Source organism: Protopterus annectens, chromosome 12.part0 (assembly GCF_019279795.1).
Source record: "Protopterus annectens isolate FY-2018-M chromosome 12.part0, PAN1.0, whole genome shotgun sequence".
In the NCBI taxonomy this organism is placed as follows: Eukaryota; Metazoa; Chordata; order Ceratodontiformes; family Protopteridae; genus Protopterus; species Protopterus annectens.
In genome coordinates this window covers 1,332,793,510-1,332,809,440 of record NC_056746.1, presented here as the reverse complement: position 1 = coordinate 1,332,809,440, position 15,931 = coordinate 1,332,793,510, and the positions used below count along the sequence as shown (strand labels likewise).

Below are 15,931 nucleotides of genomic sequence, written 5' to 3'. Positions count from 1 at the left end.
TAACTACATTGCACATGTCAGGTGCTGCATCACTGAATAACTATGTTACACCTGTCAGGTGGTGCATCTCTGAATAACTATGCTACACATGTCAGGTGCTGCATTGCTGAATAGCTATGTTACATATGTGAGGTGCTTCATCACTGAATAACTATGTTACACATGTCAGGTGCTGTATCGCTGAATAACTATGTTACACATGTCAGGTGCTGGATCGCTGAATAACTATGTTACACATGTCAGGTGCTGCATGGCTGAATAACTATGTTACACATGTCAGGGGCTGCATCGCTGAATAACTATGTTACACCTGTCAGGTGCTGCATCACTGAATAACTATGTTGCACCTGTCAGATGATGCATGGCTGAATAACTATGTTGCACATGTGAGGTGATGCATGGCTGAATAACTATGTTGCACATGTCAGGTGATACATGGCTGAATAACCATGTTACACCTGTCAGGTGCTGCATTACTGAATAACCATGTTACACCTGTAAAGTGCTTTATCGCTGAATAACTATGTAACACATGTCAGGTGCTGCATCACCGAATAACTATGTTATACATGTCAGATGCTATACCGCTGAATAAATACGTTACATATGTCAGGTGCTACATCACTGAATAACTATATTACATATGTCAGGTGGTGTATCACTGATCAGGTTGGGTACTTTCGGCTCACTTCTGTGGGTGACACACCTGCAGTACTGCAGGTGCTACCAATGAAGTAAGCCAACCCACCTTCCTCCTCCACCAGGACAAGCAAGCTGGCATCAACATTCCATCTTCAGACCCTCTAGCACACGCAATGTTTTATTCCTCTACACCATATGGTCGGGTTCCTGCACAGTAGAGTTTTTGAATTTTATGTCATTTAGTTCAGTCTTATAAAAGGTAGACACAATCGTTTTTGCTCACCATTACAACAGCCAACAAGGTTGCTCACATGCAGAATACATGGTGCTGTTCCGAGAGACTACCCTGTTTTGTGATGCAATTTAATGCACCATTTCTCTTCCTCATTTACCTTCAACATACTGTCAAATGGAAAGACTTCATCTGTACAATACTTAAAAACATCTTATTTAGTTAGCATACATAAATAATTTGTATTATATATTTATATTGATATTTAGAAAAAGGTTGACTTATGTATTTTACCTAAAATCAGCCCCACCATGGTACTCAGATAACCAGTGCCACTGCCAAGATTAAGGAATGACAGTCCCGGATGGAGCTCCAGAGCTTCCATAACTTCTGAGTAGATGCATGGTGCAGACAAGTGAATGTTCCCATGCTTCCAGGCAAGGTCCTTATAAGCACTGTCTTTGAACTCATCGAGGTAGTAGTCTGCACGGTCGATGGCACGGAAGGCTTGCTCCACCAGATCTGTCCTAATGTACTGAGCCTCCTTCAGATTGTCAATCAGATCATCATTGTCCTCGCCAGCACTAACAGCTCCACCCATTTTCACTAGGCCTAGCACACCTTTATCACAAAACGCCAAACTGTAACAAGAAAGAGTCAGTCAAAGCTCTATGGCTAAAGAAAGGACTAGTTGCATTCCAGTTTTTCTAGAAAAAGTTAACAACACCGTTAAATAAAAATAACAAAACATTATTTGATGACATGATAAACTGACTATGAGCAAGTGTTTTTTCAGTTATAACCTGGAAACATGACCTGGTAAAGTGACTTGTTCAGTCACATAACAGCAAATGGATGACTGATGGATTCAAACCGGAACCACAGTGTACAACTTGTTAGCAATTCAGAGCTTTAAACACCTGCAAAACAACTGTCAGAGACCTGGCTACCATTTAGTTAACATCTGCACTTAAAAGACTCCAAGGACAACCACAAGGCATTCTACAGTTATGTCAAGAATCTAAATGGCAATGCTCAGATCTGCTCTGAGCTACAACAGAATGGCATTAAATATACTGATCCCAATGATATTGCCAATATCCTGGCAGATCGATTCAGTGCAAACTTCACCCCCCTCTCACCCCCTAAAGGGCCCATCTCAATACCAAAAGATTGCCAAATTCTGGTAATAACGGCCACACAGGTAAAAAAACGCACTCTTCAAAGCTAAGAATGCAGCATCCATAGGACCAGATGACATCCTAGGTTGTGTAATACATGAACTACAAAATGAACTGGCACCTCACCTAAGTGTTATGTTTAATCATAGCCTCACCTCAGGCTTTGTGCCTAATGAGTGGCGCACAGCTTCAGTTACCCCATTCCACAAGGAGGGATCCACCTTGGATCCTGGGAACTATCATCCCATCAGTCTGATGAGCCTGATCTGCAAAGCCATGGAACGCATCATCATGGAACTTATAAACAAAGACATTGTCAACCTTCAAACACTGGACCCCATCCACTTTGGTTTTGTAAAAGGGCCGATCTTGTCTCCTCAACCTGATTGACTTCTTCAAATCAGTCTCCAAAGCCGTGGATGAGGGTAAGGCAGTCCACATATCCTATCTGGACCTTGCCAAGGCCTTCGACACCATCCTCCACTCTGGAATCATAGATAAACTTACTAAGCTGGGCATTAATCCCTATGTCACTCGATGGGTTGCCAACTGGCTTACTGACAGAACCCACACTGTAAAAGTAGCCGACTCAAAATCCGGCTCCAGACAAGTGACAAGCAGAGTACCTCAGGGTTCAGTCCTGGGACCGCTCTTGTTTGGCATCTACTTCTCTGAAGTACAGGCCAGCACTAAGGGACTCTGGCTAACAAAGTTCGCAGATGACTGCAAACTGGGAGCCATTACTGAATCCCCAAATGATGTGGATATTCTACAAAAGGGCCTTACAGAAACAGATGCTTGCTGCCAGAGCCATGGGGTCAAGCTCAATGCCAAGAAATGTATAGTTATCCCCTTTGGGAAAAAAACATGTACCCATGAATTACCACATAAGTGGCAGTACACTAAACACTGAAAGTGTGATAAGGGACTTAGGGACACAGGTGGACAGTGGTCTCACTTTTGATAACCACATAGCCACAACAGTCAGGAAATCATTCTATGCGGCACACCTCATCACTAAGGGCTTTTCATCCAGAAAAAAGGAGGTCATTGTTTCACTGTACTCATACCTCATTAGACCCATTATAGAGTACAAAGCCCCATTTGGTATGTACCTCACAAGACATCTGCAACAACTGGAAAGGTCACACAAATACCTCATTAAACGAATCTCAGGCCTAAAGCACATGTCTTGTGCTGACTGTCTAAAAAAACTCCAGCTATACTCTTGTCATATATCGCTTACTTAGAGGTGATCTCTGCTTAACATACAAGGCCATGTCAAACCCAGTGCTGTTGGACATGCTACACTTAAAGAAATCCCAATCCCTCAGAGCTACATGCTCCAGGGATCTAAACCTGGTCATCACAATAAACAAAACATGCTGGAGGAATAGGTTCCTGACCCAGAGACTCCCCTCCCCATACTCTGGAATAGACTGCCCATACATGTCAAGCTGAGTGCCTCTTTCGCCCTCTACAAAAGGAACCCTGACGATTGGATGGGAGATAGGAAATTCACCCCAGGGATCATGTCAGTCGCCCTGCTAGACAAGGGACCAGGGAAGTAAATATTCTGGGAAGAAATAGCCAGGCAATTGTTATGGCTAGGCTTGTATAGGCCCTAGGGCTGATAGCTTCAGGCTATGAACAACTCTGACCTAAGGAGACAATCCACTGCACAGGGTTAGTGTTCTCAGCTGCTGCTTTCCTCTCATACTTACTATTAAAATCAATTCACATTTCATTTTCTATTCCGCTTCTATTACTTACAAATTCTTCATTAGTCTTTGGGATCACCTAAGTTCTGTAATTACTCTGTGTTGTGACTGTTTTATTCTCTGTTTTTTTGTGAATCTCTACACTCGGGCTGTGCCTGCAAATGGTCTACAATGATCAGTGTACTACCCTGATAAACAAGCTAAAATAAATAAAATAAATAAATAAAATGTGTGAGCTAATGCGTTTGGTTACAATTAACTGTACAATAGTTAACTTTTTTTGTGCAGCCTTTCGCCTTAGACCTCTGCTGAAACTGAGTGTTTATACCCACTGAAGCTTTCTTGGTCAACAAATGAAAATAAATTTCTAAAGTACAGAATAAGATACAGAGGGTGGAGTACATTATTGGTGTAGAAAATTAGAACAGGGTTTTGTCTTGTACTACGACAGCCCAAAATTCCCCTCTTATACTCTCCTGACTTTCTTCCTAATTTTACATATCAGTAATATCACTTAATTTCTACTATCCTATTGTAATGTTCTATTGCAACATTTCAAAAAGATTATAATCTTATGGCAGCAAGGTATAATGTCCATCAGTGAGGTGCACCTGCAAAACCAAGGTGCAGTTAATCTGAATGTTCTGAGGTGTCTGTGCACTCTAGCAGCACATTTCTTCTAAAACACACAGACAGGGACACAGATACATGCACAGGCACAAGGCTGTTAACAGCAATCAGTGAAGCAAGAAATCGGGATACTGCAGAGAAATTAAATATAACGTTTTATGATACTTCATAGTAAGATAATCTCTGACTTTACACTGTTAATCGCACATACTTTATCCAAACTGCATTTTCCCAGTTGGCCTGTTCTTTGAGTGCAAAAATGACTCAGCGACCATCCACAACTATGTTGAATCTTAGCCCTGCATATGGCCTGGGGCAAGGAATGGTTAAGGAATAAGGTAACCCTGACCTACGGGGGTCCAGAAAGCTGTAAGCCCTCAAACCCCCAGGAACCCAGAAAGAGACTATGCCATTTTCTGCTTGTAGCCTCCGTCAATGCTCTCAAGCCTCTATAACATATTAAGGGGTGTAAGCGTTTTAGTTATCAGTGAAGATGCAGCAAATAGGGCATAAATAAAATCTTCATTTTTAGTAGAAATGTAGCACATATGTAAAATTGAAAAGGCTGTATAACATCTGTAAATTTTTTTTTCATTGAGGATGGACTGCAACAAAAATATGAAATATAAAAAGCTGTACAAAACATATAATTGCTTTTTCTTCTGTAGAAATAAAGCAGAGTTATGAAAATTAATCTGTTTCATGTACACTTCAGTACAGCTTTGAGTTTCTTGCAATGTAACAACTTCCTGGTTATCAAAGGTAACTCTGCTTTGGGAAAATCTTTTAGATTAACTGCATCCCAGTATGAAGTACATTCTCTACGTAGTGCGAGGTAGGGTGGGGTGTGTGGTTTGTTTAACAGAAGTGTACCAACTTGAAGAAACTGGAATAAGACCTATTGATAAATGTTAAATACTGTGACCCTTCCTTCTAAATTCAAAGTGCCAGTGTTCAAGTCAGTCAATCCATGCCTGTGTGTATTTCCTACTTCTAACATTCAATGGACCAGATTAAAAAGACAGGCTCTTAATGTAAGTGACTTACTGCAGTGTAAGCCTGACCCCATTCCAAAACATTTGCATTTAGTGTAACTGATTTTCTCTGGTATAAAGCCAGTCTATAAGCAGGCTTACACTGGAACAAGTCACTTACACTGAAAGTTAGTCTTTTGGAATCAGACCTAGTTAGTTCATTGGTTATTAACTGTGCCTGTTTGTTTTATGAAACTTCTAATCATAGACAGATGCACTACAGTCATCTTTAGTTGACAGCAGTATTACTACTTCACTGTTAGTGTTTTACTTAATCGGTCTGTTCAATTGCATTCATTTTATATTTCCACCTACAATAACATGTTTGTCTGTAAAATTCAGTGTTTTGTCCATTTCTTTAAGAAAATAACTGCATTAATCAATTTCAAATGCTTATGGCTGGTTGTTAAGTAAACACAGGAAGCTGGAAAATGTACAAAGTTGGAATCCACTTTTCAAAAAGACAGGTTGCTTGTCTTTATCCACCATAAACTATACTACAGTCAACTCACTATTAAAGTACAGTGTACAGTAATTTGTAACCTTGGTATGCAAGACTTGGCTGGCTGGTGGTGGTGAGTTACAATAAAAGCAGGAAGATGTTGTGGTACTGAAGGGTGTTACTAGTCTCTCCTGGAAAGTATTGCATGAATTTTACCAAGTTACAATTACTGCTGATAATACAGCACTATAAGGCACTGGGCTATGAGTGAGGTGAATGAATCTTTGTGGAGCCAGTGGTTCAACCTATCTGTATGTGGCTGGAACTGGACAAAGTATAAAGCAACTGCATTCTTCTGTCATCTGCTCTTAATGCAAGTTCTTTAAAGCAGATTATTATATTACTGGTGACAGTGGTACAGGTTTGGCCTCTATACCATGAATTTACTGGTGGGAGTGGTGGCTACAGTACAAAACATTTCTGTCACCAAAAAGTATGTATACAATTACATCCATAAGATAAAAATACCAAAGTATATACTGCATTGCAGTTATCTGATTTAGAGTAAAAGGAAACCGTCAAAATGAGTTCTGAATAGTATGACAAAAAGTCAGTGGCACATCTGCTTAAATGGTGCAAATTATAGGACCCCTACATGCCAGTAAGACTAAGGAGGAGTTAACAGCTGTCCTATGTTCAGTCTAAGTTTAGTTCCTTGGACCTGTAGGTGTGTAGCATGTAGATCTGAAAATGCAGCTTGATCTAAAATGGAGCTAAAAGTGAAATGTATTATGACTGAAGCACTAACAGAGAGAAACAGTTTGAAGTGCAAAGCTCAACACCAGACTGTTTCCTCAGTACAAGGGGAGTGGGACTTTGATATTACACACAAATTCAGATATTGGAATAAAGCTAAGTGTGACACCCATGCCCTGGCCCAGTAATCAATGAGCCTAAATCCTCACCACTAGCACCAATGAGGGGTGTCCACATTGGGAGGGATAACAAGTACACACACACACAGTAAAGTACAATTTTTCTTAAGGGCACACAGGGCACACAGAGATCACAGTCAGTCTGGGGCTGATTTCTCCCTTTCTCTCCAGATCCCCAATAGGGTGCAGATCTCAGCCGAGTAGTCAAGCCAAAACCTCCAGTGCCCTCCCTGTCCAACCAGTGCTTCATGTCCCTGCCCAAGTAGCTGACACACACACACACACACACACACACACACACACACACACACACACACACACACACACACACTTTGAGATTTGGTTTATATACAAACACACAGACACTCCTGTGGAAAGCTGGCACAAGTTCTCCAGCTATTCCTCTTCTGGCCAGGCTATAAGGTAGTAATCACTGTCACCAACTACTCTTATCAGCTACTAAAAAGGCCCTTACCAAAAGGTGTCCAATTACTACCGTGCAATATCATTATCCAATTAGTGTGACGAACAGCAAGGCTTATTTGGAGTAGCTTTGTATAGTATCACTACATACATGCAACGTACTCTAGAGCTTAAATTATCTCTACACAAAACAGCCACAGTTGAAAGGTTTAAAAACATATAATAAAAATAGAACACAAATCTTCTCAGTTCAACACAGTGCTAGTCAAGAGTTCAGAAATCACAGGAAATGCTTAAAATAATACTTTAGAATAGTCTGACATAAATATAGAAAACAGCTAGACTAAATTCCTATCTAACTCTAAGAGCAATCACAGTTCTAAATAAACTTACATACAGAGCAAAGGCAGAGTACTGGAGAGTAGATGTTCTTTAGACAAAATCCAAAATGATCTAATCACTCTTTCTCTCTCTCTCTCTATCTCTGAGAAAGTCTTAAAAATAATACATCACTATTTTAGATTACATCATTCTTCACTGGTTTCCAGGCTAACAAAAATCCAGTGTTTTAACATTTCTTTGATCTTGCACCTGGCCAGAAACCTCAGCAATAAAAGACATTACATATGTAAAATCTAGCAATTAATTCTGGTCTCAAAACAATGGAAGGAATTCCTAAGTCCAGACATTATGTCTCTGGGCTTTGAGAGCAGTCATACAATGCTTGACTTATCAGCTTTCATCCAGCAGAGTGCACTGTGGTTACATTTTTGAAGTTCAACATTTAACACAGTTTTCTTACATTTAAGAGGACAAGCGTGTGGATTATATTCAAATTTGCAATGACATAGAATTATCTACAAAATTCTATCGAGCTAGGCTGGCAGCCTTCACATATCTTCACATATCCCTACCCCCACACCCGAAGAACTCAAGCTACTTTTTCAAATGACCCTTGAGAAATGCTGCTTGAGAGGGTTAAATCTATCTGAGTATACCTTACCCCATTCCTTGTCTTGAGAGCCCATCTGTGTTGGCGTTGCTAATCCCACTGTGGTGCTGCACTGACATGTCATATGCTTGCAATCCTAGGCTCCATCTTAGCAACTTGGCATTTTGCTGGCTGTCTCTGTTCTTCTTTGTCAGGACTGTGAGGGGAGCAGCTACCGTACTATAACTGGGGTCAAACTTTCTGTAATACCCTGCTGTCCCTAAGAATGCCCTCACCAGCTTTTTGGTAACAGGTGCAAGCCATCTCTGAATGGCTTCCACTTTGGTAGGTTCTGGTCTGATCTTACCACTCCCCACTCTATGTCCCTGGTAGGAGACGTCTGCCACACCCACCTGACATTTGCTCGACTTAATGGTCAACCCCGCCCTCTGTAGTCTGTCAAGCACCTCCCTGACACATTGAAGGTGCTCTTGCCAGGAATTGCTGTAGATGGCAATATCATCTAGGTAAGCAAGGATAAACCCTCCTGGTCCTGCTAGGATATGAGCTACCAGCCTATGGAAAGTTGGGGCATTTTTCATCCCAAAGGGCATCTTTGTGAAGTCATTCAAGCCAAAAGGAGTCACAAAGGCTGACCTTTCTCTAGCACAGAGAGTCAAGGACACCTGCCAGTAAAACCCTTGGTAAGATCAATGGTGGTAAGATACTTAGCCACCCCCAGCTGCTCTAGGTCCTCATCTGTCCTAGTCATGGGGATAAGCATATGACTCTGTGTGACTATTTAATTTCCTGTAGTCCACACAGAACCTGGTGCTGCCATCCTTCTTTGGCACCAGCACCACTGGGGAGACCCAAAGACTGTTGGACTCTTGAATTACCCCTAGTTTCAGCATCTCCTGTATCTCCTCCCTCAGAGTATGTCTGACTCTCTCTCAGGGACCCAATAAGGGGGCTGCCTAATAGGCCTTTGGGGTCCTGTATCCACCTGGTGCTGCACCAGGTGGGTACACCCTGGTTTCCCAGTGAACATGCCCCCAATCCCCTGTAACAGTGCACGGATTTCTCGAACCTGGGTAGGAGACAGCTGCTGGGACATTGCTACCCCTTCCACTGGGGTGTCAGTCCGAGCCTCATTGAGGGGATCAGTCACCAGATCATTCTCAGACTCCTCCTGAAATCCACTGAAAATACTCAGCACAAGGGCCTCCCTATCATGATAAGGTTTTATTGTGTTAACATGGTACAATTTGTGCTCCTGCCCAGCAATTCTACCATGTAGTTAACATCACCTACCTTTCTTACCACATTGTAGGGTCCCTCCCAGGCTGCTTTCAGCTTGTTGTGTCTGACAGGAATGAGAACCATTACCTGCTGCCCTACAGCATACTCTCTAGCTCGAGCATTCCTGTCATACCAGAGCTGTTGGGCTTATGACAGGTTCTCCTGGACCAAGCCCATGAGTTCCCAGAACCTTGCCCTGAGGTTTAGGACATATGCCACAACAGACTCCTTGTGAGATTCACACTAACCTTCCCACTCATCACAAATTAAATCTAGAGGTCCCTCTCACCCTATGCCCATACAGCAACTCAAAAGGTGAAAAATCTGTGGATTCCTGGGGAACTTCTCTGTAAGCAAACAACAAATGGGGCAAATATTTGCCCCACTCCCTCAAACTGGTCGGCAAATGCCCGTAGCATGTACTTGATTGTAGAGTTTAACCTCTCAACAAGACCATTAGTCTGGGGATGGTAAGGGGTGGTTTTCAGTTGCTTCACCCCACAGTACTTCCACAGACAAGCCAGCAGGTCTGGCATGAAATTATCACCTTTGTCAGTCAGCATTTCTTTTGGGAAAACTACCCTGCTGAAAATCTCTAACAAATCATTTGCCACCTTTTCTGCCTCAATGGAGGACAGAGCCACTGGTTCAGGTGATCTTGTAGCATAATCTACTACCACTAGGATATACTTTTTCTCTGTGGAACTTGGGGTACTGAGAGGCCCCACAATATCCATAGCTACCCTCTGAAATGGCTCCTCAATCACAGGCAAAGGCATCAAAGGAGCTCTCACCTTGTCCCCTGCCTTGCCTACCTTTTGGTACTGCTCACAGGTCCTGCAGTACCCGGTTATCTCTCTGGAAATTACAGGCCAATAGACGTTCTGTATAATACGTCCTTTTGTACGTTTTATGCCCATATAACCTGCAAAGGAAATATCATGGGCTATGGCTAGAAGTGCCAGACAGTACTCTCTAGACACTACCAACTGCTGTATTCTCTCACCTTCTAGCCCTCCCTTAGTGGTCCACTCCCTAAACAGTAACCCTTTGTCCCAGTATACAGATTCCCCCTTTCCTTGAGAATCCGGTGCCTCACTAGCTACTTGCCTCAGGCCTTGCAATGTACGGTCTGAGAGCTAAGCCTTTCTCAACTATCTCTTTGCGACCCTTCCCAGCTCCCCTCCCACAGGACGTCTGGCATCCTCTGACAGCGGTGCCTCTCTGTCAGCCTGGGTACTACTACTCACTTCTAGTTTGCAGTCACTCTGTTCAAGGGAACATCAGTACCCACAAGCAGCTGTGACTCACCTTCAGTCTCACTGCTACAGAGTAGCTCCCTCCCTGAAGTAACCACCTCACTAGTCCTGGCTGTAAGTATGTGGTCTGATTGGGTCTCCCCCAGGCTACCAGACTCACATGCTTATCCTGAAGCCTGACTGCATGTAACTACATAAGCACATGGTACTGCCTCATCAAAATCTTTGCCTATCAGGACATCTGCAGGATGGTAGTTTGGTACCCTTGTTGTCTCAAGACAACCTACTGTTGGCATTTTGTCTTCCCCACTTACTGGTTCAGAGAACTTTTGTTCCCCACCTTGCCTCCATGGACATCTATATGCCACATGGCCCCACTGGTTGCATTCAAAACATTTAACCCTAGGTCCTGGATGTGTACCTGGACTAGTGGCTTTCCCTCCTACTGGCAGATTCTGTTGAGGCAGTCTGGGCTGCCCATCATGGGTTCCTTTAGACCCATAAGCAGTACTGGGGCTCCCTTTCCTGTGCAGGGATGCCCTGCTTGCTAGGTATAGATCTCCCTTCTTCCTCAATTCATCTGAAGTAGCACATTGTCTATCAGCTAACCAGATCTTCAAGTCCTCAGGCAAAGTGCTAAGGGCTTCTTCCCTCACCAAAAGGCATGCCAGCCCTTCAAAAGTGGTGACTTGACATCCACTCACCCACATATGAAAATAAGTGCTCAGTTCAGCAAAATATTCTCACACACTTTCATCTGCCTTGTGTCTATGCTCACGAAACTTTTTTCCTACAAGATTTAGGTGTTAGCTTAAAAAATTATATCAAACAATTCTTAACAGCAGTTTAATTTAAGAAATCGCTGTCTGACAGTTTGGAAAGTACATTTACAGCTGTACCATGGAGTAAGAGGGTCAGGAGCCGTACCCATAGCCTTTGGTCAACATCATACTGTTTACATACCATTTCAAATATATGAATGAAACTATCAAAATTATCACCCTCTGTAAACTGTGAAAGAAATTTACTGACCCTTTGTACTTCTGGGGTCCGGTTACTCCCTTCCCCATTACCTCCATGACTCTGGCGAAGAGTCAGCATCTCCTTTTCGTGCTGCCTCTGCCTCTACTCCTCCTCAGCTTCCAGGCGTAGGAGTTTCTCATTCTCCTCAGCCTGTAGATGTCCCAGTCTCTCTGCTGCTTCTGTTTCCAAATGCCTGGGCTCCAACTCAAGTCTCTTTAGCTCCAGATGGATTTTTAAGTCCTTTGCAGAAAGGTTGATCTGTCCATTCTTGGAGTGTTGCACATCTCAACGGCCAGTCTAATTGTCCTCCTGATTGCTGTTTTCTGATGCAGCTGTGACCAAAGCTGCAATCATGTCTGCCTTAGTCAGGTTTCCATGCACCAGTCCCTTAGCCTGGCACAACTCAGCCAATTGACTCCTTGTCAGCTTGCCATACTCGTCCACTGACATGCCTGCCTGCTCTCCCTGACTGACTAAGCTAACAAAAGAAATAAAGTGATTGTAAACTGAACTCTGAATATTCACTGCATGGCTGATTTAGAGTACAAAAACACCTTCAGTGATCACTGTACAAAAGCTACAGGAATTCACTATCCACACCACTACAAACCAACCACTTAATATGTGTTGTCGATATCCCACCACTGCCAAATAATTAATATGTGATGCCTGTGCCCTGGCCCAGTAATCAAAGAACCTCAATCCTCACCACTAGCACCAGTATGGGGTGTCCACATTTGGAGGGATAACAAGTACACACACAGTAAAGTACAATTTTTCTTAAGGGCACACAGAGATCACAGTCAGTCTGGGGCTGTTTCTCCCTTTTTCTCCAGCTTTACAATAAGAATCCTCACTGGCACAGCTATAGGGTACAGATCTCAGCTGAGTAGTCAAGCCAAAACCTCCCGTACCCTCTCCATCCAACCAGTGCTTCATGTCCTTACTCAAGTAGCTGACACACACTTTGAGATTTGGTTTATATACAAACTCGCAGGACACTCCTGGGGATGGCTGACACAGGTTCTTCAGCTATGGCCCCTCCTGGCAGGCTATAAGGTAGTAATCACTACCACCAACTACTCTTATCAGATGCTAAAAAGGCCCTTACCAAAGGGTGTCCAATTATTACTGTGCAGTATTATTATCCAATTAGTAAGTGTGATGAATAGCAAGGCTTATTTGGAGTGGCTTTGTACAATATCACTATATACATGCAATGTACTCTAGAGCTTAAATTATCTCTACACAAAACAGCCACAGTTGAAAGGTTTAAAAATATTTAATAATAAATAATAAAAACACAATACAAATCTTCTCAGTTCAACACAGTGCTAGTCAAGAGTTCAGAAATCACAGGAAAATGCTTAAAATAATATTGCAGAATAGTCTGGCATAAATCTGACTAAATTCCTATCTAACTCTAAGAGCAATCACAGTTCTAAATACACTTAAATATAGAGCAAAGGCAGAGTACTGGTGAGCAGATGTTCTTTAGACAAAATCAAAATGCTCTGATTCTCTCTCTCTCTCTGAAAGTATTAAAATAATACATCACTATTTTAGATTACAGCATTCTTTTCTGGTTCCCAGGCTAACAGAAACTCAAGAGTTTTAACATTACTTTGATCTTGCAACTGGCCAGGAAACTACAGCAATAAAAGATATTATATATGTAAAATCTAGCAATTAACTATGGTCTCAAAACAAGGAATTCCTCAGTACAGACATTATGTATCCGAGCTTTGAGATCAGTCAAACAATGCTTGACTTATCAGCTTTCATCCAGCAGAGGGCACCGTGGTTACATTTTTGAAGTTCAACATTTAACATAGTTTTCTTATATTTAAGAGGACAAGCCTGTGGATTATATTCATATTTACAATGACATAGCATTATCTAGAAAATTCTATCTAGTTAGGCTGGCAGCCTTCACATACCTTCAGACTAAGCACCACACAAATCAGGGGCAATGGCTGGTGTTCTATCCCTTCTCTTCAAGAGTGAGGAAAAGCATGCATAGTACATTTGATAATGTTCATTGCTTTCCTTATAGCAGAGGTACTACTGTCAGTATGAATGCATTACATTAACTTCTCAAATGTATAGGAAAAAGTTTAAAGTATACAGGACAAAAAGTAGCATACATAAGGATATAGATGACCCATTGGGATGGTCTAAACCACCACATTAGGTTCTACAAGTATGGGGGAATCCACTGGTTGTAGCACATGCTATGGTCCTTAGGGTTATATGATTTGGTGTAACCAAGTGGGGTGTGTATTTCCTAAATATCAAAGAATAAGTAATCTCCGTGGTATCCCCGAAGTCTCAAAACAACCCACTAAAGTGTAGTGGGTCCAAAAACAAAACAGTGTAAGAAACCTCTCTGTGTGGAAGATTTTCAGTCCATAAATTTCTAGTTAATCCCTGTATATTAATGAGATCAGACAATAGTAGTAGAAGTAGCGAACGTAAACTCGTCTTAAGTCAAAACAAAACAAAACGTAATAATAGAAAATATATAATTGTACAGCATTAGTAAGTATTCGAAAGTAATCCAAGCAAGGCAGGCAGTGTGTTTCCAGTCGAAAATCATTTATTAAGTACCCAGACTTAATAAATAGGTAGCAGTGTCTGATGATACCCCAGCAAATGCTTTAACAGGAAATGATTTAGATGATAACAAGTATGTTATGCTCACCTAATAAGATGCAGCCGGGCATGTTGACAGGCAAAGAAGCTGGGAAGGCAGCAGGTGTGAAACACAAACAGTGTGCACTTGTCCAACAGAGGCTGCTAAGGTGGCTACATCAGGAGAACAGCTATTTGGTAGCAACAAGGCTGTCAAAACATACCCTACCTCCTCAGTGAGCAGTTACTTTGGGGAAGTTGGGTAACAGAAGCAGGCCTGAATCTCAGACACAGCTATCAAAAGAGGCTAGACTTCCTTTTACACATCTTTACTGAATTATCACTTGTGACATACGCACACTTACATTTATATAAAAGTAATCAAACTATATTAACAAGTTAAAATTAACAAACATTATGCTTCACATATATTGCTATATATCATATAACCTAAGCAACATTACATAAATTATTCAATTCCTGCCTTTTTTTTAAACAAGAAACATTTTTATTAAACCATCACTTACAACATAAGCAATCATACATTTATATAAATTAAAACAAACCACATTAAAAACGTACACTGAAACTAGAAAATGAACAAACAAAGCTCTTGAGTTCACCAAAGGACCAAGCAGAACAAAGGAATTTAGCGCTTTCAATCACTTTTAATTCGTGACCTTCTTCAGAAACATCGTACACTTGCCCCCCCCCTTCCTTTTATACACACAAACAGGAAGTGACATGATAATTATAACAATATAACAAATATAGTTGTAATTAAAGTCTAATAATAAAATCTAATAATAAAATACTTCTATGTTGTTTATGTATGAAACAATTAATAAATATCAAATGTATAAAAATTATCTATACATCAAAAAACATTTTAAACTGATAGAGCACCCGGGTTGAATGATACTATCAGCCCCCAAGTATAACTGCCAATAGGCTTCTTTACACTCTAAAATGTTGTTTAAATCACCAGCAAAATGTGATTTGTCCACTTTGTCCAGAATGAAAAATTCTAACTTCTTGAACTCATTGCAGACAACAGAATATCTAAATAATGCATCCGTTTTGTCGTTTTTCTTTATCGCTAAATAATGTTCATAAATCCTCCTTTTTAAACATCTTTTGGTCTTACCTATGCAATAGTTTCCACAAGTGAAACAGCTTGCTAAATAGACCACTAACTTACTGTTGCAGTTAAAATAATCCTTGGCCCAGAAAATAAACCACACTGACAGAATCCTACTTGCAAGCATTTTACATCACAAACCATAACAACTCACTCTCAGCTGCAAACATTATACATCACATATGTTGTTGTTGCGTCTTTCGGCTTTTCCCGGTTAGGGGTCGCCACAGCGGAACTCCGGACCGCTAATGATTGGTAGTTGATTTTTACGTGCCGAGTTACCAGCCCTGATGCACAACCTTCAATGAAGGTACGCCCATTCACGCATGTCTCCACGCAGAAGACGCTCTAGCTGAGAATCGAACCGGACAGCGTCTTTCTGTGAGGCGACAACGCTACCG

At 41.5% G+C, this 15,931-nt stretch overlaps 1 protein-coding gene across 2 annotated transcripts in view; it reads right to left on the bottom strand.

Moving 5' to 3' along the window:
• The window catches only part of PCMTD2 (protein-L-isoaspartate (D-aspartate) O-methyltransferase domain containing 2), a 347,572-nt gene that overhangs the window by 290,837 nt on the left and 40,804 nt on the right, over positions 1-15,931 (bottom strand). For both annotated transcript variants that reach the window (XM_044090393.1, XM_044090392.1), the window contains exon 2: positions 1,169-1,515. In XM_044090393.1, coding sequence (XP_043946328.1) covers positions 1,169-1,475 — 307 coding nt within the window. In that variant the 5' untranslated portion in view covers positions 1,476-1,515. The remainder of the gene's footprint in view (positions 1-1,168; positions 1,516-15,931) is intronic.